Source organism: Gekko japonicus, unplaced genomic scaffold (genome assembly GCF_001447785.1).
Source record: "Gekko japonicus isolate JY-2015 unplaced genomic scaffold, Gekko_japonicus_V1.1 scaffold1791, whole genome shotgun sequence".
NCBI classification, from domain to species: domain Eukaryota; kingdom Metazoa; phylum Chordata; class Lepidosauria; order Squamata; family Gekkonidae; genus Gekko; species Gekko japonicus.
Window position 1 is genome coordinate 255,228 of NW_015161456.1, and position 22,453 is coordinate 277,680.

The window sequence follows — 22,453 nt, forward strand, 5'->3', positions numbered from 1 at the left end:
CTGGGTGAAAGCACTTAGTATATTGGAGAATAATTGGATGTTTCCGTGTCTGTGCTCTGTCCGATTGTAGAGCTTGATCCCAGAAACGCTGTTCAACTGTTTCTTTTGCTTTTTGGTGCCCAAGGCACAATAAGATTTGGGAGGGGGGGAGACCAGTCTCCTGGAGTTTTCCCTCTATTGCTCTTTGCCAGGCTGACCAGTGGCTATCATCAAGGATCTAGGCAGACTGAAGACAAGTTTTAACCAATAGGTGGCTGCGATGAGCCACATACGGGTCTCCAAGGAGACCAACAGTCTCTAATCTAAGGAGGGTGTTTGGGACGCAGCACAGGACTCCAGGGATTGATCACAAGAACTTGGATTGTATGGCTTCCAGTGAGCACCTTTCTTTATAGATACAGAGTTGGGAACCATGTAGGAGCTGGGAGACAACCTTTCCTTGGAAGACCTTGATTGCTGCAGGGATAAAGGAAGCTCCTTTTGTGAAGTAGAATCGATGAATGGTGGAGGATGCTCTGTGGGCATTCTCAGCAGCATGCAATGCTTGAGCTCTTCAATATCTAGATGTTTGGAAGACTATACCAAAGTATTTAAAGATTTTGGTCTGTGGGACAGTAAAGATAAGGACCTTTGGTTTTTGATAGTTTATCGCAAACTGCTCCTCTTTGCAGTATATGGTAACGTCACCGAGTGCTCTCCTGAGGGTCACTTGTGAGTGGGATGACGGTGTCGTCTGCATATAGCGAGGCAGAGGTCATTTTGTCAGCAAGCTTTGGCAGATGGAAGCTTGGATTTCTTAGTTGTTGCACCAAGGAGTCGATGTAATAGTTAAAAAGTGGGGGGGGCAGAATATAATCCTGCTTGACTCCTTTGTCAGGTGGGACCTTATTGGAGAGATGGCCTTGAGGACTGCATCTTACTTTGAGAACGTTTCCTTCATGCAGCGAGCGAATAAGTATGCAGAGTCTTCGATCTGTTGAGTTCTCAAGCTTTGCCTGGAGTCCGTTCCAGGGGATGCTGTCAAATGCTGTTTTGAAATCCACAAAGGCAGCACAGAGTGCTCCGTTTGGCTTAGAGGTCTACTTCTCCACTAGGGGGTGCAGAATCAGACACCGGTCTATCATGACTTTAACAATCTGCTCATTGGCCTCCAAGATTAAAAAAAAGACAATTGGCTTTTGAAGCAAACTGGTGACCCATGAAAACATTTTAAAGCTGTAGTACTATGATTAGTGTGATTAGCGCTTTCTCACTAGCATACTGATAAATTTTGAATCATTTCCCCCAGGAGCTCAGGAAGGCACACATGGTGCTTCCCTCTTCTGTTTTTACATAGAGTACAGTACAGCAGTCCTAGCACCTGTATGCAAACTGTGGTGGTGTTGGCCGAGCTAACTCGTTTTGAACCTTTCATTTTCCATAGGTTCTTAGAATCATAGAATCATAGAATGTTAGTTGGAAGGGACCTTACAGGTCATCTAGTCCAACCCCCTGCACTCTGCAGGAGCGTAGCCGAAAGATAGCCCTACAACATACCCGAAAGATGGTCATCCAGCCTAGGATTGCCAAATCAACTTACCTCGCCGGCGGGGAACTCTGGGGTGGCTCCCGGAGTACGCACGCGCGGGCGGCATGCACGTCACAGGCAAGTGACGTCATGACACCGGGCACGCTGGGGGGGCCCGATTCCGCGGGGGCGGAAATCGGGCCCCAAAGCGGGGGGGGGGAATCCGCCCCCCGGTGGGAATTGGCAGCCCTAGTCCTGCCTCCGCTTGAAAACGTCCAGCGAAGGAGCATCCACCGCCTCCCGAGGCATATATGCTTAGCTATTCACTGCTAGGGTTGCCTGCTCAGGGTTCAGAAATACCTGGTGATTTTGGGAGGGTGGAGCCTGAGAAGGGCGGGGTTTGGGGGGGAGGGACCTCAGCTGGGTATAATGCCATTAAGGCCACTTTCCAAAGCAGCCATTTCCCCTGGGGAAAACTGATCTTGGTCATCTGGAGATCAGTGGTAATAAGGGGAGACCTCCAGGAGGTTGGCCGACCCTAGTCACTTCACATATATTCATATATATTATTTCTTCTTTAAAATGTCTTTAAATTTTTTAATTCTGCTTTATGATAATTGTAAAAGATTCTGAATGGATCTTGCTCCTTCCAAAGCATGCTTCTGACGTCTCAGACTTGTGCCTTTGAATAATCTATAACCCAAATGCAATGTGCATGAACTTAAGAGTGAATTTCCCAAACTGCTTCAAGAAAGATGTTAACAGCTGTGGTTCATTAGATTTTCTTAAGTATTATGGGGGGGACCATAAGAGCCTTCCTCATTCTGAGGCCTTTCAGCAAGCCTGTGGCAAGAACTCGTGTTATTTGTTTAGCTGAATACTTTAAAAAGTCAATTGCTTATTAACCTATGAGTTATTACAGCTATAGCTTTCCCTGGAAAGAGCTGGGTTTAAATATATCTGTGCCCTGTCATAAAGTGGCTGGATTTGGCTTCCTGTGGGATGAGTCATAATCAGAATCACTTAGTGAAATTGGAATCTATATTGATTTTGGCGTGTTGTTCACTTCCAGTCCAGGTCCAAGTGTGCCTCACTTTCACTTTAGAGCATCTGAGACGATGGATGGTCTCAAACTCATTACCAAATTGCTCTTGCTCTCAGGAGCAGCGGAAGAGTGGGCTGCCACCAGTACTGGTGCTAGCTCAAGTTTTGCTGATGCAATACAAAATCTGGAAAATTCTAGAATGCCTACATATGGTTGCATTTTAATATAATGGAGTTTGAAAATCCTGAAAATTGTTTTTCCATTCCTGTCTCATTTATGGAGGGCTTCTGTTTCCAACTGTACACTTGATAGTCTTGAATGTCAAGGAAATGAGTTTAAATTTGGAACAACCAGAGACAAAGTATGTGCAATACTATATAGGGCTCTCCTAACTTACTCTCGCTGTACGGTCTTATCATAAAATGAATTAAAGTTTTCCACATTGCTTTATTCTTGATGATATATCTTTTAGTACAGGTATTCCAAACGCTTGTCAAAGTAACGGCAAGGTTTTACAGTTTTGTCCAATGTGATGATACTAGCAAGAGATGATCGCCGATATTTTTTCATTAATAATGGTTCATTCTTTGAGATGTGATCCTGCAATGTTGCTTTGTAATTTACTTTATTTAGCTCCTCGTGATGGCTTTGCTTAATATCAAGGTCACTCACAACTGCTTTTGCAAAGAAGTGGGAGATCCTAAACAGGGATACATCACATGAAGTCTGGCCAAAAAGCCACCAACTAAAATGATTTGAAAATAATAATGTCATGAAGTTGAAGAAATCTGCAGTGTTGAAGGAAAGATCATAGCGCGCACACACACACAAAAAAACCCCTTGCATGCCTAAGCTGTTCTAAGAATCTGAGATCATTCCTGCCCCTCTGAAACTCTAGGCAAATTGGAAGGGAATTTGACCCCTCAGTTCAGTTTTACTGAAGCTGTGATGGCTTGAGAGAAAGTCAGAAGCAAAATCAGTACTTGTAGCTGAGATAACTTTGGTTCTAGGAAACCAGCTTTATACAGAAGTTGTTCTTTCTATGGAAAATGGCTTGGCTTTTAGAGCATTCCACAACATGATTCTTTTTTCCAGGCATAATGGAAATAATTATTAGGTGCTTCGCAAGGAGGATTGGGCTCTACTTAAATCCTGAAATATTTGATGTCTGCTTTTCTGAAAACCGATAAAAATCTTCAATTTGTAGGAAATGTCTGCTTAAAGGTTACTGCTTATTGTTAGCCTGTCTGTACATTTTGAGATAATAACCTTACCCATTGGTTAATTGAAAGTAGTGATCAGAGAAGTTTCAGGGGGGGCATTAGGCCCCTATACATTGTTTCTGTTAAAAGATGTTAAATGCCATATAAGTATATGCCAATTGGCAAGCATGTCTTGTGCTGCAGCTACCTATTACATATGTAAATAAATACTGATCTCCAGCTGCTTCCCAACACCCAAGTTAATGGAGTTACTGCTAAAAAGGCTTTTGAAGTTATTGCTTTGTTACCTAGGTTGTTATGTATGTGGATTCAAAAGAATGCTTGGTATGCAAATCACATGTTTCCAGGAAGAATTAACTAGAAGTTAAAAATATTTCATTGTTGGGATGGAACATTCCTATTCACGTCATTGAACTTTTGCAGCTAACTTTTTCTAGAACATCAATGCCTGTTTGTGAATGTGGGCCTATGGTTGAAGAAAGATTACAGTTGTTTTTCTGCATACACTGCAGGTAGATGTAGGTTTCTTATAAAATGTAACAACCTGACCATGCTTAACCCCCCCCCCCTAAAAACTTTTGTATAGAGCTAAATAGGTACCATTTCAGTGGGAAGGTAACAGCGTTCCGTGCGCCTTGGTGTTTAGTAATGCCGGCCACATGACCACGGAAATGTCTTCAGACAGCACTGGCTCTTCAGCTTTGAAACGGAGATGAGCACTGCAACCCTAAAGTCGGATTCGACTGGCTTTCGAGCAAGGGAACCTAGTTACAATAGGCTAAATGGCAATACACCTTAAACCTTCTTGAAGAGGATGCTTGCTTATGCTCCTCATCAGTTGTAGGACACCCAGGAGACACTGGTATCATGCAAGAAAATAATTGTTAAGAGGAAGGAGGGATGCCATTTCTGTGTGAAAAAATAGCAGCTTTTGCAAAAGGATGCTGGAAAGAAGAGGAGAACCTGGCCATTCCAATGGCATAGCAGAAAATGTCAAAGCGAGTCAAAGCATTGGTCTTTTTGCTGTTTATCAGTTGTAGGTGCTCCAAGCCTCCAGACAAATTCATTGGATCCTTAGAACTGTAGGTGGAAGGAAAACTCATGCTGGTGCTATTCTGTAACTGCTTGTGTAAGAGTTTCTGCAGTGCTGTAATGATGTTTATATCTATAGTAATGATGCAATAATATTTATACAATATATTTATAATCCTCTGCTACCCTGCTATCCTGAAATGGATTTCCAAGGCAGCTTACATTAGATTAAAAATATGCAATAAGACAAGATAAAATGAGAGCCAGCCAAAATACAATCTATATAGCTATACAAATGGTTATACATCGAACGCCCTGTTAAAATTAACTACCTTCACTAGATTGTGGAACGGCAGTAGAGATGGGGTCAGGTAGACTTCCCACGAGTGTTGTGGTATTACTGTCTCTTCTGGCTAACCATCATACTTCAGATGGCTTTATAGTAGTTTTTATGCTTGTATGAAAGATTGTGCAAATTACAGGCTGTTGCACCACCGTATTTCTTCTTGTGCAACATTCACTGAGCAAACCTTCACTGAACAGAAGACACCTTCCACATATAGAAGTGCCTATCTGGTTTCCTTTCGTTTTTTTAAATGTGTAAAACAGAAGGGCAATGTTAAATAGTGGGTTCCATGGATGAACAGCCTCCAAGTCTAGTGATCAGCTCTACTTTATTCAGTGATTCCAGCAAGAACAAGACTGTAGACCAGAGCCTCAGCTCGGTTATATTGCCTGCAGTGGCCACACCCCAACACACCCAACTCACAACAATAGGCTGTTTACAAAACTTTACATCTTAATTGGTTACTGCCAGAATCCTGTTGGTCTATTGCTATTCAGCTCCAAGCTCACCCTGTCTCTGGCAGCACAGTCCTACACCTTGATTGGTTACTGCCAGAATCCTGTTGGTCTATTGTTATTCGACTCCAAGCTCACCCTGTCTCTGGCAGCACAGTCCTGCAATGTTTCAGTCCCAATACATAACAGGTAATAAGGATCCTATGTGAGGCAACCTGATACAATGCAGTCTTTAGCAGTTACCATCTGATACAAAAAGGGTTGCAAATGGAGCAGAATATTACTGCCTCAGAACACAGGGTTGTAAATCTGCCCCCGCCCAAAAAGTGTGTATGAGTAGCCTTTCATTTAGGAGGAACACCTATAGGCAGGGGCGGATTAAGGCCCACTGGTGCCCTCAGCACTGACCAATCTTGGTGCCCCCCCTCCTTTCCACACTGACCCCCACACTGACTCCTTTCCACACTGACCAGATATACAATGCAGGTTAAGGTAAAGGTAAAGGTTCCCTTGCTCGAAAGCCAGTTGAATCCGACTCTAGGGTTGCGGTGCTCATCTCCGTTTCAAAGCCAAAGAGCCAGCGCTGTCCAAAGACATTTCCGTGGTCATGTGGCCGGCATGACTAAACACCAAGGTGCACGGAACACTGTTCCCTTCCCACCGAAGTGGTCCCTATTTATCTACTTGCAGTTTCTTGCTTTTGAACTGCTAGGTTGGCAGGAGCTGGAACTAGAGATGGGAGCTCACTCTGTCATGCGGCACACTCAGGTCTCGAACTGCTGAACTACCAACCTTCCACAACATGCAGTTCAGCATCTTAACCACTTGAGCCACCGCAGCTCCACACAATGCAGGTTGCAGCAGTACAAAAATGTATTCATATGATAACACAATATACTGTACAAACTAAGCCAAGCTTGGGCTACATAAAGTTCTTTTTACCCTTTCCCCAACTTTGTGGTGCCCCCTTTGGCCCTGGTGCCCTAAGCACGTGCTTAGTCTGCTTAATGGTTAATCCGCCCTGCCTATAGGGCACTCAGGCTGTCCATTTTTTTTTTAAGTGAGTTCCCTTCACAAAGGAAGGTGTACTCAGTAAATGTATTCAGAAGTTAAAAAGTGGTGTCATAATCTTTAACATTCTGGGAAATGAAGATGGCAATGCTTGGAGCAGTTACGCTGTAACAAAGGGTGAATTTTTCTTCTAAATCTGCCTTCCGAGCTCACAGCAGCATTTGTAATTTGAATAGAATTTCCCGTCCCCTTTGGTTGAAAGGAACTAGGAAGTACGAAGCCTCAAATTGGGCCTCATTAGCTCGTTTGGTCCTAAATTGGAATGTGTGCTTAGTAGTTCCATTCCTTACTGTGCTTATGGCAATCAATATAATGTATGGACTTTGACAGAGTTTCCCAAAGGGAATGAGTAAAGGTTAAAAAAAAAATAAGGTTGGAAGTACCAGGTTAATAAAGCTGCGGTGGCTCAAGTGGTTAAGACGCTGAACTGCAGGCTGTGGAAGGTCAGTAGTTCAGCAGTTCAAGACCCGGGTGCCGCATGACGGAGTGAGCTCCCATCTCTAGTTCCAGCTCCTGCCAACCCAGCAGTTTGAAAGCAAGAAATTGCAAGTAGATAAATAGGGACCACTTAGGTGGGAAGGTAACAGCGTTCCGTGTGCCTTGGTGTTTAGTCATGCTGGCCATATGACCATGGAAACGTCTTCGGACAGCGCTGGCTCTTCGGCTTTGAAACGGAGATGAGCACCGCAACCCTAGAGTCGGACTCGACTTGCTTTCGAGCAAGGGAACCTTTACCTTTTTACCAGGTTAATATCTACTCCTTTGTGCTTCAGCAGCTCCTTAAGGAGATTACTATAACATAGCTTGCCGAGAATCACATTTGCAATCAGTGAGCCATTACAGTGCCATATTTGCTTCCAACCCTGGCATGAGGTTTACAGCTCAGAGAGGCTTGCAGGTTACAGATTCTTCCAGCAATAGCTCTTTCAAAGTGAAAACCGCTGCCAGCCATAAGTCCCCATGGGCAAGGGCCTTGCCCAGTGTTCCCTCTAAGCTGAGTTAGTGTGAGCTGGCTCACAGTTCTTGAGCCTCCGGCTCACACATTTTTGTCTTCGCTCAGGAAGGATGGCTCCAGAACAAACTAACTGATGCTGTAGCCAAATCGCTCGCTCACAACTTTAATGCCAATAGCTCACCAAGTAGAATTTTTGCTCACAAGACTCCACAGCTTAGAGGGAGCATTTCTTTCCTGAAACACCGGGGGCACATGCCACATTGGAGAACAGTGCTCAGAAGAATCATGAGTGGCATTTCAAAGAGCCTCATATGGCTCCTGTGCCACTGAGTGAGTATCACTGCTCTAGCGTTTCCTTTTTTCTGGAGAATTCTAATTTTATTAAAGGAGTAAAACTGGGAACAATGCAAAACAATTTAAAAAACATACAAAAACATCAACAAAGTACAACATGAAGAAATACAAATTTTAAAAGGGGGGAAGAAAGAAAAAAGGTAGGGGTACATAAAAGGCTTCTGATTTTCTCTACAACAAATGTAATTTTGATTGCAAAATTTTCCTTGCTTATATATAAAAATACAGACTTTCTCTTTTTGTTACCCTTTAAGCAAATTTCTTATTCAGAAAAACCACAAATCATCAAACCATCCTTATCTTTTTCATACAAAAAGCCGATCTCTAAAAAGTTAATTGTCTTATCCCTAACCAATAATTTAGCCTTAGTTACAAAGTCCAACATCTTCTCTAGACATTCTTCTACTGTAAAGATTGTCAAACATTTCCATGTCTGTGTGTATATCATTTTCGCTGCCATAGTCAAATATAGGAAGAAAACTCCATAACTTTTTTCCAACTGATTGTCAATTAAACCTAACAAGAAAGACTCTGGTTTCAGCTATATCTTAGTCTTTAGAATCTTCTGCAAATTCCATATATTGCTCTTCCCTTTGTAGAAAATTGGCCAAAAGTAATATAATCCTCTCTCTGACATCTTCATCAGTTTTTTCTTGGATACCTCTCAATCCCAGACAATACTCCTTTTCTCTCAAGTCCACAAGGGCTAAGAAATCCACATGCCTCTCAAGTTCTTTGTTGATCTCTTTTGTTTTATTTTCTATAGCAACCACTTTATCATTGATTTGCTTAACTACTTTTGTAATATGCCCTATTGTTCCGTCAAGTTTCTTTCACATCATCTTTCATTTCTTGTTTAGATTTCCCAAGACTCTCATTCATTTTTCTCCCCAAAGCGGTCTCCTCCTCCTCCTCTTCTTTGCAAATGGCCATTACAAATACAATGCAATGCAATGCAATACAATACAATAAAAGTTATAAAATACAGAATAGGATCTGCATTAAAACACAGGAAATAAAAATATATGTTTGTCTAGCATAAAACTGATTACAAGCTTAAAATAATACAAGATAAAATAATACAGGATAAAAAGGCAGCAAAGCATACAAAATAAATATAAATAAATATAAGGTTTAGGATAAAATTACTAAAAAGGATCTTATATACCTTAACACAGCCCTGGCTATTTAGGAAGAGAATAATTAATCAACTTAATTCGGATTTTCTTTGGCGCTAGGCAAAGAGTGCAACCTTTTATGAATACTCTGGCTCCACTTCTGCAAGTAAAGCTATCATTTTTTCGGATGTGGAGCAGGAGCCCAATTGTGCCAAGAAATTTCTTTCTTGGGGATGAATAGAGTGGACAGTCCAGCAGGTAATGACAGATCATCAGGTACTGAGCCACCACATATACAAAGGTGCTCAGTTGCTGGTATTTTGGGATATCGGCCTTCAAGCAATGCTGTTTGCATAGTTTGGAAGCAGAGGGATGTAAAGGCTGAACACAAGTTAAAGAAAGAAATTTTAGTCAGATAAGGTGCCCTGCAATGGTCCACTTTAATCAATTTATACCAAGGAGATGATTTATGTCTTAGTATAACTTCTCTATCTAGACCAGCATCATGTGTGTATATTTGCACCTTGCTATCAAAAATCAGCCTGAAAGGTTCCACGGACAATGTCCGGCAGATTATACATCTGAAGGACGGTATTATACTGAGATTGCCAATTAGGGTCTTTCACGCTTTCAGAAAAACAGAGTCTGTCAAGATTATCTGCTGGAGCTCTTTTCAATCTGTGCCAGTAGTTGAAAAAAAAATTATGAGCGCAAGGCCAAAGGTAGGGAAGACCCACTTCAGCCCTCAACATAGGGTTGCCAAGTATTACCTCGATCCAGAGCGGACTCCCGGGTTGCTCCCGGAGCACGCACGTGCAATGCGGGTGCGTGCCGCATCCACGTCACACGGAAGTGACGCGATCACACAGGGCACGCTGGGGGCGGGGCCATGACCATCTGAGGGAAAACCATAGTCCAGGCTAGCCTGATCTTGTCAGATCTCAGAAGCGAAGCAAGGTCAGCTCTGGTCAGTATTTGGAAGGGAGCCCACCAAGGAATACCAGGGACACAGAGGCAGACAATGGCAAACCGCCTTTGTATGTCTCTTGCCTTGAAAACCCCATGGAGTTGCCATACGTCAGCTGTGACTGCAAAACAAACAAAAAAAGAGAGGCTTGTCATTACTTCTGGGTTTCCCCCAGAAATGACGTCACATCAATACTGATAGACAGGGTCATCCGAGGGATAACTCTATGGTTTTCCCTTGGATGATCGTGGCCCCGCCCCCAGCGTGCCTGGTAGGGTGGCCAGGGATGGGTTGGAAAATACCTGGAGACTTTGGGGGTGGATCCAGGAGAAGGTGGGGTTTGGGGAGGGGAGGGGCCTCAGCATGGTACAATGCCATAGAGTCCCCCCTTCAAAGGAGCCATTTTCTCCAGGGGAGCTGATCTCTGTCAGCTGGAGATCAGTTGTAAAAGCGGGAGATCTCCAGGACCCACCTGGAGGCTGGCAACCCTAGCAAAGGGCTTTCAAAGCTAATGAGAAGCAGAGGTAGTTTGCCATTGCCATCCTCTGCAGAGTGTTCTTTGGTGATCTCCGATCTAAGTACCGACTTTGCGTAGATCCCAAGATCCCAAAATCTTACGACACTGGGCTATACCGTGCTATCTTCCCTCTCAAGAACATAACCACTTTCCAATGAAGTCCATCACTGACTGAGTAAAAACTGCTCAAAATAAGGAGCAGTTGGTGCTTATTATTTTAAGTTCAGTTGCTCCTGCTATTACTTTTTCGATCATCGATCCATCATGGTTACCTGTAATTTCTACAACTCAGTGCTTGGGTGCAGCTTAATTTACAGGGTTGGCTCTGTGTGGCTTAAGACCTCTGGGATAATTTATTGGAATCCTTCTCTCTGAGTTATTTATACTGCTTGTCTGCTTAAGTCAGTAACATGCCAGGCAGTTGTATTTGATAGAAGCTGGTGGTGCAGAAATGTTATTGATTGCAGAGTAGTTGGCAATTAGACACACTATCACATATACTTGTTTTTGATCAGTTGTGCTAGCTGTAGTTTCTTATATTATGCCGCAGCAGCAGTGCTAATGGTTGTTACTATTTCGTATTTGTTTTTAAATGAGTCAGCATGGAAGGCTGCTTTAAAAGGTGCTGTTAGATGGGGTATGCAAGGAGAGGCACTTACGGTGCCATCCCAAGCAGTTACTACCTTCAAGTCCATTGGAGCCAGTGGGTTTGGAAGGTTGTAACTCTGTTTACATGTAACTCATGCCGGCCACATGACCACGGAAATGTCTTCGGACAGCGCTGGCTCTTCGGCTTTGAAACGGAGATGAGCACCGCAACCCTAGAGTCGGATTCGACTGGCTTTCGAGCAAGGGAACCTTTACCTTTACCTAACTCTGTTTAGGATTGCTCTGTCAGTCTCCCAAACTGCTGTAGCTTCGTTGATGGAACATTCCCTGGCATATTTGGTATATCTGCTTGCCTTATGGTATTTGTCATCTCCATGCATATATTAGTTCTGGTAACCAAAATATTTATGAGCATTTTTAATGTCATTTCTGTGATTGATCGGCTTATGTAGTTAAACTCAGACAAGCAGTTTACATAGTTCAGTAAGCCTCTGTTAATCAAAGTTACCTAGAAAACATGACAAAAACAGGGATTTCTACATGATTTTGTGTGTTTGTGTACACACACACATTACTTGGTCAGTAAGTTTCAGAAATGTCTACCTGGTTTGGACTAACAAAGACTTTCACCTGGAAATCATGAAATCAGAGAAGAGCCTTACCAAGCTGCTTTCCTATTTCCAACAGTTTCAGTCATCAACTGACTTTGTGATAAAGGTGTTGTTTGTCCATGTTCTCATTCATAAGAACATAAGAAGAACCCTGCTGGATCAGACCAATGGTCCATCTAAGTCCAGCATCCTACATCACACAGTGGCCAGCCAGTTCTTCTCTAGCGCCAACAACGGGGCATAGTGGCTGAGACCTTCCCCTGATGTTGCCTCCTGGCTCTGGGATTCAGAGGGCTAATGCTTCTGAATGTAGAGGTTCCCCTCAGTTACCATGGCTAGTAGCCATTGATAGACTTATCCTCCATGAATCTATCTAATCCCTTTTTAAAGCTGTTTATTCCTGTGGCCATCTCTACATCCTCTGGGAGTGCATTCCACATTTTAATCACTCTCTGTGTAAGTATTTCCTTTTGTTCATCCTGAATCTACTGCCCACCAGCATCATTGGATGCCCTGAAGTTCTAGTATCTTGGAAGAGGGGGAAAATGTCTCTTTGTCAACTTTGTCTACCCCATGCATAATTTTATAAACTTCTATCCTGTCCCCCATTAGTCATCTCTTTTCTAAACTGAAAAGTCCCAGACTCTTCAGCCTTTCCTGGTTCCCCTCTGGATCCCTTTTTAAAAATGGGTGTCACATTTGCTAATCTCCAGTCTTCTGGTACAGTGGCTGAATTTAGTGATAGTTTACGTATATAGGTTAGTAGATCAACTATCTCACATCTGAGTTCCTTAAGAACTCTTGGGTGTATGCCAGCAGGACCTGGAGACTTACCGGTTTTTAATTTCCCCAGCAGGTCTAGAACTTCATATCTGGCCACCTCAATTTGGCTCAGTTCTTCAGACTCCCTTCCTGAAAATAGAGGCTGTGGCATGGGCACGGGCCCCACGCTTTCCACAGTGAACACAGAAGCAAAAAAGTCGTTGAGCTTTTCTGCCATCTTCCCATCTTACTTTAGAAATTCCTTTATTCCTTTGTCATCCAAAAGGCTTCTCTCCTTCTCTGGCTGGTTTCCTGCCCCAGATATATTTCAAAAAATGTTTATTGTATGTCTTGATGCTTTTAGCAAGCTACTCCTCAAAATATCTTTTTGCATGCCTAATTATTGACTTATATTTCTTGTTCCAAAGCCTGTGATCCCTCCTTGTTCATTTTATTGGGGTAGACCTTCCACTTTTTAAAAGAAGCCTCTTTACTTTTTATAGCTGCTTTGACTTGCATAGTTAACCATGCAGGCCTTCTTTTAGACTTGGCAGTGCCTTTCTTAACCTGTGAGATGCATTCTATTTGGGCTTCAATTAGTGTGGTTTTAAATAGCTTCCACACATCCTTGAGGGATTTGTCTCTCTTCTGTTTCACCTTCAGCTTCCTTTTTACTATCCCCCTCATTTTTGTAAAGTTTTCTCTTTCGAAATCAAATGTTACCATTTAGGACTTTAGGGGTAACTTTCCATTGACCTGAATGCTGAACTTAATAGCATTGTGGTGACTGTAACAACCTCTGTATATCTCACCAGGTCTTGAGACCCAGTCAGAACCAAGTCCAAGTTCACTACCCTTCTGGTTGGCTCTGTGACCAACTGTTCCAGTGCAGTCACTTATGTCTAGGTAAAGGTTTCCCTTGCTCAAAAGCCAGTCGAATCCAACTCTAGGGTTGAGGTGCTCATCTCCATTTCCAAGCCGAAGAGACAGCGCTGTCCAAAGACGTTTCCATGGTCATGTGGCTAGCATGACTAAACACTAAGGCACATGGGACACTGTTATCTTCCCACCAAAGTGGTAACTATTTATCTACTTGCAATTTCTTGCTTTCGAACTGCTAGGTTGGCAGAAGCTGGAACCAGAGACAGGAGCTCACTCTGTCATACAGCACTCACGTCTTGAACTGCTGAACTACTGACCTTCCAGCCTGCAGTTCAGTTTCTTAACCACTTGAGCAGAAAATCTCATTTCTACAGCATTACTTGAGCACATGTTTACCCAGTCAATGTGAGGGTAGTTAAAGTCTCCCAGTATAACAACATTATCTGCTTTAATCACCTCTCTTATTTCCTTCTCCATCTCAAGATCAATCAGCCTCAGGGGTCTGACCAGGTGGGCAATAGTAGACCCCCACTTTTAAGTAACCCTTAGGACCCAGTATTTCCACCCATATCACAGCCAGGTTTGTATTTTAACTCATCTTTTTTCTTTCCTGATAGGTGCTCGGCTGGATTCGGAATGGAGAGTCAATGCTCAATGCCAGCCTTGTCAATGCGAGTTCCCTGTCAGAAGCTGAGCAGCTCCAGAGAGAGCACGAGCAGTTCCAACTAGCTATAGAGGTAAAAGAAAAAGCATATTTGTGCTCTCCTTTGCCCACGTAAAAATAAAACCAAGGTCGCCTTATGGGCAAAAACTGTGAATGGTGATAAAAAGAGAAAGAAACAAGAGCAACTTGTCATTTACATCCTAACTAGTGTGAGGCTAGGATATGAGTAAATTATTTCCCGACAGCAACCTCTTCAGATTCATGAAAGAACTGCCCATTCTACATGGCCCCCCTTGCCAATAATTCAGCCAAATGAAAGTTCATGAAAGTTTAGCTTGAAGATAGGAATGTATAGCTGATTTCAGAATAGGACACTGCATAACATTGTGACGCATCCCTCTCAACTGAAGGATTTTATGCTTTGATGGACCACACTGGTGCCAGAAGGCTCTGTTGTTCTTACAAGTCTGGTTTGCCCTTTCTTTTTCTTTTTCTTTTTTGGAGGGAGAATAGATAGGTAAAAGGAGAGTTAAATAAAAAAGATATTTCAACCTGTTGATTTGATTTGTTGCAGCAAGTTTAAAGGTTCAAGGTTCAAACAGGCACTGCTTGTAGAATAAATCATCTGAGTCCAAAGAAAGTTTACAGTGAGCATGGACTACATCATGTCTTTTCTCAGTACTAAATTTGCAACTTTTATAGAGCACTGTTCCTGTAGTGCTTTTGCGCATGTGTTTTCATCATAGTTTTCAGAAATGAGCTATGTTTAATCACTCAGTGTCACAGGACTCCTGTTTATTTTTTAATTCAGTAAAGTGTTATAAACATGATGCTGCAAGCTCTTCTTGCAGGCTCCCATATACCTAATGTGAAATGAAAAACTGATACTGTTTGAACATCCAGTTAAAAATGGTTCTAACCAGGGGTCATTTTGTAGGAAAAAGAGGTGCAAAAGTTCATTAGCATACCTCATTAGCATAACTTACTTGCATATGCCACACCCCCTGACATCACCGGAAGTGTGTCAGAAGGCAACACCCACTGCTCAAGCTCCACTGGACTGTTTTGGATTGCTAGCTATTGGGGGGGGGAATCATGCAGATCTGTCCTCACAGAGGAGGGAAAGCTTGTACCTGAAGGCGGGCCGGGGGGGCCTCTGCAACTTACCTGGCTGCTTCCTGCTCCTCGTGGCCTGACTGAGGGCTGCTGGGACCAGGGGGTGGGGCTTCTTGCATGTGCCCATCCCCTGAGCTCCTTACTGCCAGAGCTCCGCTCCTGTGCGCTCCTGCAGGAAATGACCCCTGATGTGAAATTCACATATGCACAAAAATGGTCTAGGGGAGAATGAAAGCCACTTTTAGTATCATCTGTGAAAATGTCCTGATTATGAAACCACAGAATGGTACTTACCTAATAACTAGTAAAAGAGTATTGTAGTTGGCTTGCCTAGGAGTTCCTCATTCAGATACTTTAATGCAGAGTTACCTTTTGAGAGAGATATTGATCATCTCTCAGTGAGTGCCTGTTTATTTGCAACCACACTTGTTACAATCAAATGTCATGGTATTAAGCAATCCCTGAAGGGGATTTAATAGTTCAGCATCCAGCAGAGGAGATTTGGTATCATTGGGCAAGCTCCACATTTTGGCAGCGTTAACCAGGCCCCTCTCTAGAAGCAGGATTCATCGTTCTGTTAGCACAGCTTGCTGCCCTCCAGAGATACTTGTACTTGGCATTAACTAAGAGCTACACAGTAAGACGCAAGCTCTAATGCTGCCAAAGAGAGTGGAAAGTTTGTTCAGAGGGGGGAAATGCGACATTAAATACTCATGGTGTTTGAAGACTCAGCATGGTCCTGGTAGATCAGCAGACGCACACAACAGATCAGGGAATGCCTGGTTGCTGATCTGGGGAGGTTCCCTGCAAATCTTTTAACATCTGTTTTTTTAAAAAACAAACCTCTCCAGAAACAGCTGGACAGTCAACACCAATTTATTTATTGTTAACATTTTTACCCCGCCCTCCCCGCAAGCGGGTTCATGGCGGCTTACAAGAGGGCACAAGCCCATACATAAAAGCAGGATAAAAGAGTAAAACCATTAAATAACAACCAAAACAGGAATAAAGTGCTCCATACAAACAAGATGGTCTCCGAAGATGGTATCAATCCTTTCATTGGGGTGATATTGTCCTGTCGATGGTCCATGGCCAGTCCAGCGGTATCAGTGCCATGCAAGATCGTGGCGGATCTTCCGGGGACCTCCCCTTGAGCATGTCTACTAATGCTCCTTCCCAGCATTCATTTTGCCCTCTTGTTCACAGGTGGTTTCAGTGATTCTGTGGCGCTGGGTTACAGTCAGGGATGGGACCCCAGAATCACTGGGTGTGGGGGGATGGGGTGGCTTCAGGATAGCACCCAGTAATCAGCTGTAGGATTCTGAGGGCGCTTTGCCCCCCCCCTGCAGCTGATTGCCCTGAGACTGTGTGAGTCATGACCCTCACCCCTGGAGTCACTCACCACAACCGTAGGGGAGATACAGCTGACAATCATGGCAGATCAGTAGTTGAAGGCCCCCCAGCGCGGGGGCCTGGGACAGCTGCCCCTGCTGCCCCGAAGCTAAAACCATTTATACTCTTTCTGTTTGTTTGTTTGTTTGCTTGCTGTATTCTTTGCATTGTCCTGTTTGATATGTTACATAAACAGAAGCTAATTTTATGAGTCAGGAGTCCATTCTAAAAGTGGGTGCACTCAGGGCTTTTTTTGTAGAAAAAGCCCAGCAGGAACTCATTAGCATAATAGGCCATACCCAACAACAGGAACTCATTAGCATATTAGGCCACACCCCTGACAGCACAGCTCATTCGCATATTAGGCCACACCCCCATGTTACCAGAAGTGTGGTCATCCAACCACACCCACCTTTTGCTTCTTATTCTCTTTACCTTGTTTGTTGTCAAACCCAGGGCTTTTTGTTTGGAGCAGGAACTCCTTTGTATGTTAGGCCACACACCCTAATTGTAGCCAATCCTGATGAGTTTCTGCTGTTGGGTGTGGTTCTTGCTGGTGGCTGTGCTTTCAGTTCCCTTTCTTAAACTGGGAGTGATATTGTCCTACCTCGTGGGGTTGTTGCGAGAAAGAGGAAACAAAGATTCAAAAGCACGGAGGATTTAATGTAATGTGTGTACTCCTTCTACTATGAAGCCGCGGGAACAGCACTCAGTAAAATGCTTAATGGGGAATCTGTGAATTGTTGAACGTGCTCTAAAACCATGTTTCGCTCTCTCATATTTTCATGCTGACACATTCACTTCACCTCTTTTTACCATATGCCTTGCACATCCGTACAAATCTCTCTTTCCTCCCCTCATGCACAGTCCCTCTTTCATGCCACTTCCTTGCAGAAGACACACCAGAGTGCCCTTCAGGTGCAGCAGAAGGCAGAGGTACTGCTACAGGCTGGGCACTATGACGCCGATGCCATCAGAGAATGCGCAGAAAAGGTGGCAATGCACTGGCAGCAGCTCATGCTGAAGATGGAGGACAGGCTGAAGCTGGTTAATGCCTCTGTTGCTTTTTATAAAACCTCAGAACAGGTGAGCTGAATCCCTTGCCTTGGCAGTGACTTTTGGAGGCCAGATAGTGGATGCTCCCAGAAAATGGCTGCTGTGGACCAGTCACAAAATGGCTGCTGGGGGGGGGGGCTAGGTCCAATCACAAAATGTTGGGAAGTTCCAAGCCAAGCATCTTCCTACGATGGAGGTAGAAGTTTCAATAACAGTTCGTTGTAGACACAAAGGTGAGACTTCCTGGATTCTTGTGAAGCACCTCGTCCTGCAATGAGAAGGTGGAGGCAAGCTGGGATTGGCTCTTTGATTTGATTTGAGGAAGAGATAATAAATAATAATAATAATACCTTTTGATTTATTGATCGCTCAATCGGCAGAGCTGCTGGCTCTGAGCGATTTACAGTTACACGGTTTCACACAAGGGACTAACAATTTCATAGGGGTAAGGGAGGACAACATGTAATTCTTTAAATCGCACACATTTTGCAGCCGATGGGGATTTTTGTTCAGCTGTAGGCTTCAGACGTGTTCCGAACGGCATTCATTTCGGCTTGGCTTGATGAAGTTAGTTCTTCCTGGGCTGCTTTTTGAGTCGTAGCACCGCACTGCCACCGCCTGGCCAGATTGGCCCATCACAGGCTTCTTAATGCCGAAGAGGTCTTTTTCCAGGCTTCCGAGCTGGACATTCCATTTGCCAGCTAACACCTCCCCTACGGGGGTTTAGTGTGCCCACCCTCTCTAAGGAGTGGTACCCATTTTATCTACTCGCCGAAGCTTTCGAACCGCTGGGTGGACGGCGAGCTGGGGACAAGGCTGGTAGCTCACACCAGCGCGGGCTAGAACTGACAGCAACTCTGTTCAGTTCAGATGTTAACCAGAGGATAAATCCTCTGTGCCACCGCTCCCCTCCAAAGATGCTTTGGGGGAGAAGGAAGTGGTGCCAGGAATGACTGTGTGAAAATTAGTCCTGAGAATTTAGTTCACTAAAACAACAACAACAAACTGGGATCTGCTATCCAGGATTGTCCACTCACAGTTTGGGTATAATAGCCCAAACAATTAAATACCCATTTCAGCCTGGCCATTTCCAGAGCATCTGTGCTATTAATTAAAGCATCCTTGAGCCCCACACTACACAAGAAGAGACGTGGCACATTTGGTTAATGTGGACTTCTTAGACCAAGTGACAGGTAGGTGGATTAAAAGCACAGCTTGGAAGCCAAGGGATCGCTTCCAAGACAACTTCCAGACTAGAAATCAAAGTTCCTCACCTGCCAAGTGTGCTGGAAACTGCCTTGCAGTGACTATTTTTATTTCTTCGCTGAATACCCCTAAGATAGGAATATCATGTAATATTGTCTGTGAATCTATTTTGGTTGATTTCACAGCAATAGGTTAATGCAACTTAGGATCATATTGGTTGTTTACTAGCAGTTTTGAATTGTGATTTGAAATTGTATTTTATCTGTGTTGTGAGCTACCGTGCGCTTCGCAAGGAAGAAGGCAGCTAATAAATGTTTTAAATAAATCAAACGTGTACGTTGATCCTTGTGTACTTCTGGAGGTATCACCAGTGACTGAGCTATTCTATCCTGGCTCATTCTGTAGGTTTGCAGTGTGCTGGAGAGTTTGGAGCAAGAGTATCGAAGGGATGAAGATTGGTGTGGAGGCCGGGATAAGCTTGGACCCGCGTCTGAGATAGATCACGTCATCCCCTTAATCAGCAAACACCTGGAACAGAAGGAAGCCTTTCTCAAGGTTTAGCTTGTTTCTCCAGTTTTTTAGTAGACTGTCTTTCCTTGTTCAGTGTAAGTGATCTGGTCACATAAAAGCAGCTGAGCTGTATTCCTAGGTGGGAACCTTTTTGCAATAAAGCAGGTAGTGTTCTACATGTTAACATATCAGTAGGGAAAAAGTCATAAATAAAAATATTGTTTGTGTAGTCCGTATCTACCCTTTCTCTGTAAAGCCTGTCAGACTGAATAGCCTGTACAGTCTTCTGTGCAATAATGGCTGCCCCAGTTTCCCTCATCCTCAGAGTCAGTCCCAGACATACAAAACAGACTCAATCATGTGAACACCTGAATGTTACCAAAGAACGTATCTACAAGTACATCTTAGGCAGTGCTGTGGAAAGGCCCCAGATGCTCCCGTGGAATTAAGGACAGAGCTGAGCCTGCCATCCAAGCATGAAGGAGGTTGGCTTTAGACAGATCCCAACATTTATTTTCATTTTCTAGGTATTTATGTATTTTTTATAAATATTTATACTCCACTTTTTCTTCGTGTCTGGGTATGGGCCCATCCCCAGACTCAATGCCTGCATTCCCCCAGCCTCACGAACCACGCCCAAGGGGAAGGCAACTGACGTGCCTCAAGAGTGGCAACCCCAAACTCACTGCAGCTGGCAGTGGTTCAGCGGGGGCCCTAGAAGACCAGAATGGTGGCAGCAGCAGAGGAGGCAGCAGTAGGCGTTGGCAGCATTGCGCCATCAAGAGAAGCAGGAGGCCAGTGAGGAAGAGGGAGAACAAGTAGCATGGGCAGTCAACTGGCACTGTGTGGGCCTTCAGGAAGCTGTCCCGGCACAGCTGGTGGGAATTTCCTGTCTGGCAGATCTCCCAGGTCAGCCAATTGGGCTGACAGGCAGTGCCAGGAGGGACTTATCATGGAGAGAGCAGGGATGAAGAAGAAGAAGAGAAGAGATTGGATTTATACCCCGCCCTTCACTACCCAAGGGAGTCTCAGAGCGGCTTACAAACTCCTTTCCCTTCCCCTCCTCACAACAGACACCCTGTGAGGTAAAAGAAGAAGAGATTGGATTTATACCCCGCCCTTCACTACCCAAAGGTGTCTCAGAGTGGTTTACAAACTCCTTTCCCTTCCCCTCCCCACAACAGACACCCTGTGAGGTAGGTGGGGCTGAGAGAGCTCTTGACAGAAACTGCTCTTTTTCAGGAACAGCTCTTATGAGAACTACGGCTTGCCCAAGGTCATCCAGCCAGGTGCCAGTGGAGGAGTGGGGAATCAAACCCGGCTCTCCCAGATTAGAGTCCGCACACTTAACCACTGCACCAAACTGGCATGACACCAGCTCAACCCTGCCCTGACAGGTATACCATCTAGAGGGCCAGGGATTGTGGGAGGCCAGGGAAGAGGTGGGGCCAAACCCAGCCCCCAGAAGGCAGTTCCCACAACAGGCCAGGGAGAAAGCAATGGATCCTGCTCCAGCCCAGTGAGAGCAGGTATCCAAGAAAGAGAGAGGAACCAGGTGGGGCCACTCCCTCCTCACCTCATTCTGAGGCCTGGAGAGGTCAGGGGCCAACATTCACCTGACAGCAGAAGGACAGCCTTCAGGGCTGGCCGGGGCGTGGGGGGAGCATCACACTGGAAACTCAAGGCAGCTAGCAAAACAGGAAAAGCTGCAGGATAGAGATATCCTAAACGTTCTTCAAGTTAAAAACAACACAGAATTAAAACACAGAGTTAAACAGTCTTTACCCAGAGTTAAAAGCCAGTACACAGGGTTGACACATCTACAACAGCTTATCCTCCAAATGCTTTCTGGGACAGAGCAGTCCTGCATGTAGCGGGTTTAGACACCCACCCGCTCCCTCTCTAGTAGGGCATTCCAGAGAAATGGACTTTCTTAAAGAATGCCCATGACTGGTCTGTTGCCAAACAGACCATCCTAGCTGAAGGTATCACTAGGCGAATACTGTCTGAGAAGTGCAGCTGGAGCATGGGACAATACCAAGAGGTATGCGCCCACAAAGGGCTTTGAAGGTGATGGCCAAATGCGCAGCAAATGCGCAGCAACCCCAACCGCTCAGCAATTTCATGGAGTGCCCACAAGTTCTTGTATTGTGAGAAAGGGAGAAAAGTACCTCTTTCTCTACCTGTTCTTTCCCATGCATAATCTTATAAACCTCAATCATGTCTCCCCTCAGTCATCGTTTCTCCAAGCTAAAGAGCCCTAAGCGTTTTAACCTTTCCTCATAGGGAAAGTGTTCCAACCCTTTTATCATTCGGGTTGCCCTTTTCTGCACCTTTTCCAAAGCTATAATATCCTTTTTAAGGTGTGGTGACCAGAACTGTACACAGCACTCCAAATGAGGTCGCACCATTGATTTATACAGGGACATTATGATATTGGCTGACCTGTTTTCAATACCCTTCCTAATAATCCCCAGCATAGCATTGGCCTTTTTTATTGCTGTCACACACTGTCTCGACATTTTCATTAAGTTTTCTACTACAACTCCAAGATCTCTCTCTTGACCAGTCTCTGCCAGTTCAGACCCCATCAATGTGTATTTATATTTAGGATTTTTGGCTTCAAACTTCCATGGTGGAATAAAACTTCCATTAGCTCTTGATATTGGTACTTCAAACAAAACGAAGAATCCAAAGCATATTACTTGGTCCAGCCCCACTCCTTCCCTCCAAGCTCTCATTTCTTTCCTGCTCCAACATGGATGGCAGCTGCACACATATAGCATGCAGGGGAGAATGGGGCTTGGGCCCTGCTTCTCCATTTCTGGGGGAGTTTGGTATTAGGATGAAAGGACTTCTGGTTGGATGAACCTGACTAGATAAGGCAGCTGTGCTAAAACAGGAATGTAGGCAGTGGGAATTATCAGGCTGTTCCTCTCTGGCACACAGTAGTTCCCCACCTCAACCAGAAAGAGCTCCTAATCATTTGTTTCCCCCAGGTGTGGTTTACACATCACATAATAATATCATGTGCCAGTTTGGTGTAGTGGTTAAG

The 22,453-nt window shown here is 44.3% G+C and overlaps 1 protein-coding gene across 1 annotated transcript in view; it reads left to right on the plus strand.

Annotated features, from left to right (window-relative positions):
- LOC107125643 (kalirin) overlaps nucleotides 1-22,453 on the plus strand; it is a gene marked incomplete at both ends in the record, with an annotated part of 264,080 nt that overhangs the window by 199,974 nt on the left and 41,653 nt on the right. The window contains 3 exons of the mRNA XM_015429084.1: nucleotides 14,072-14,191; nucleotides 17,521-17,712; nucleotides 19,294-19,443. Of these exons, the coding sequence (XP_015284570.1) occupies nucleotides 14,072-14,191; nucleotides 17,521-17,712; nucleotides 19,294-19,443 (462 nt within the window). The remainder of the gene's footprint in view (nucleotides 1-14,071; nucleotides 14,192-17,520; nucleotides 17,713-19,293; nucleotides 19,444-22,453) is intronic.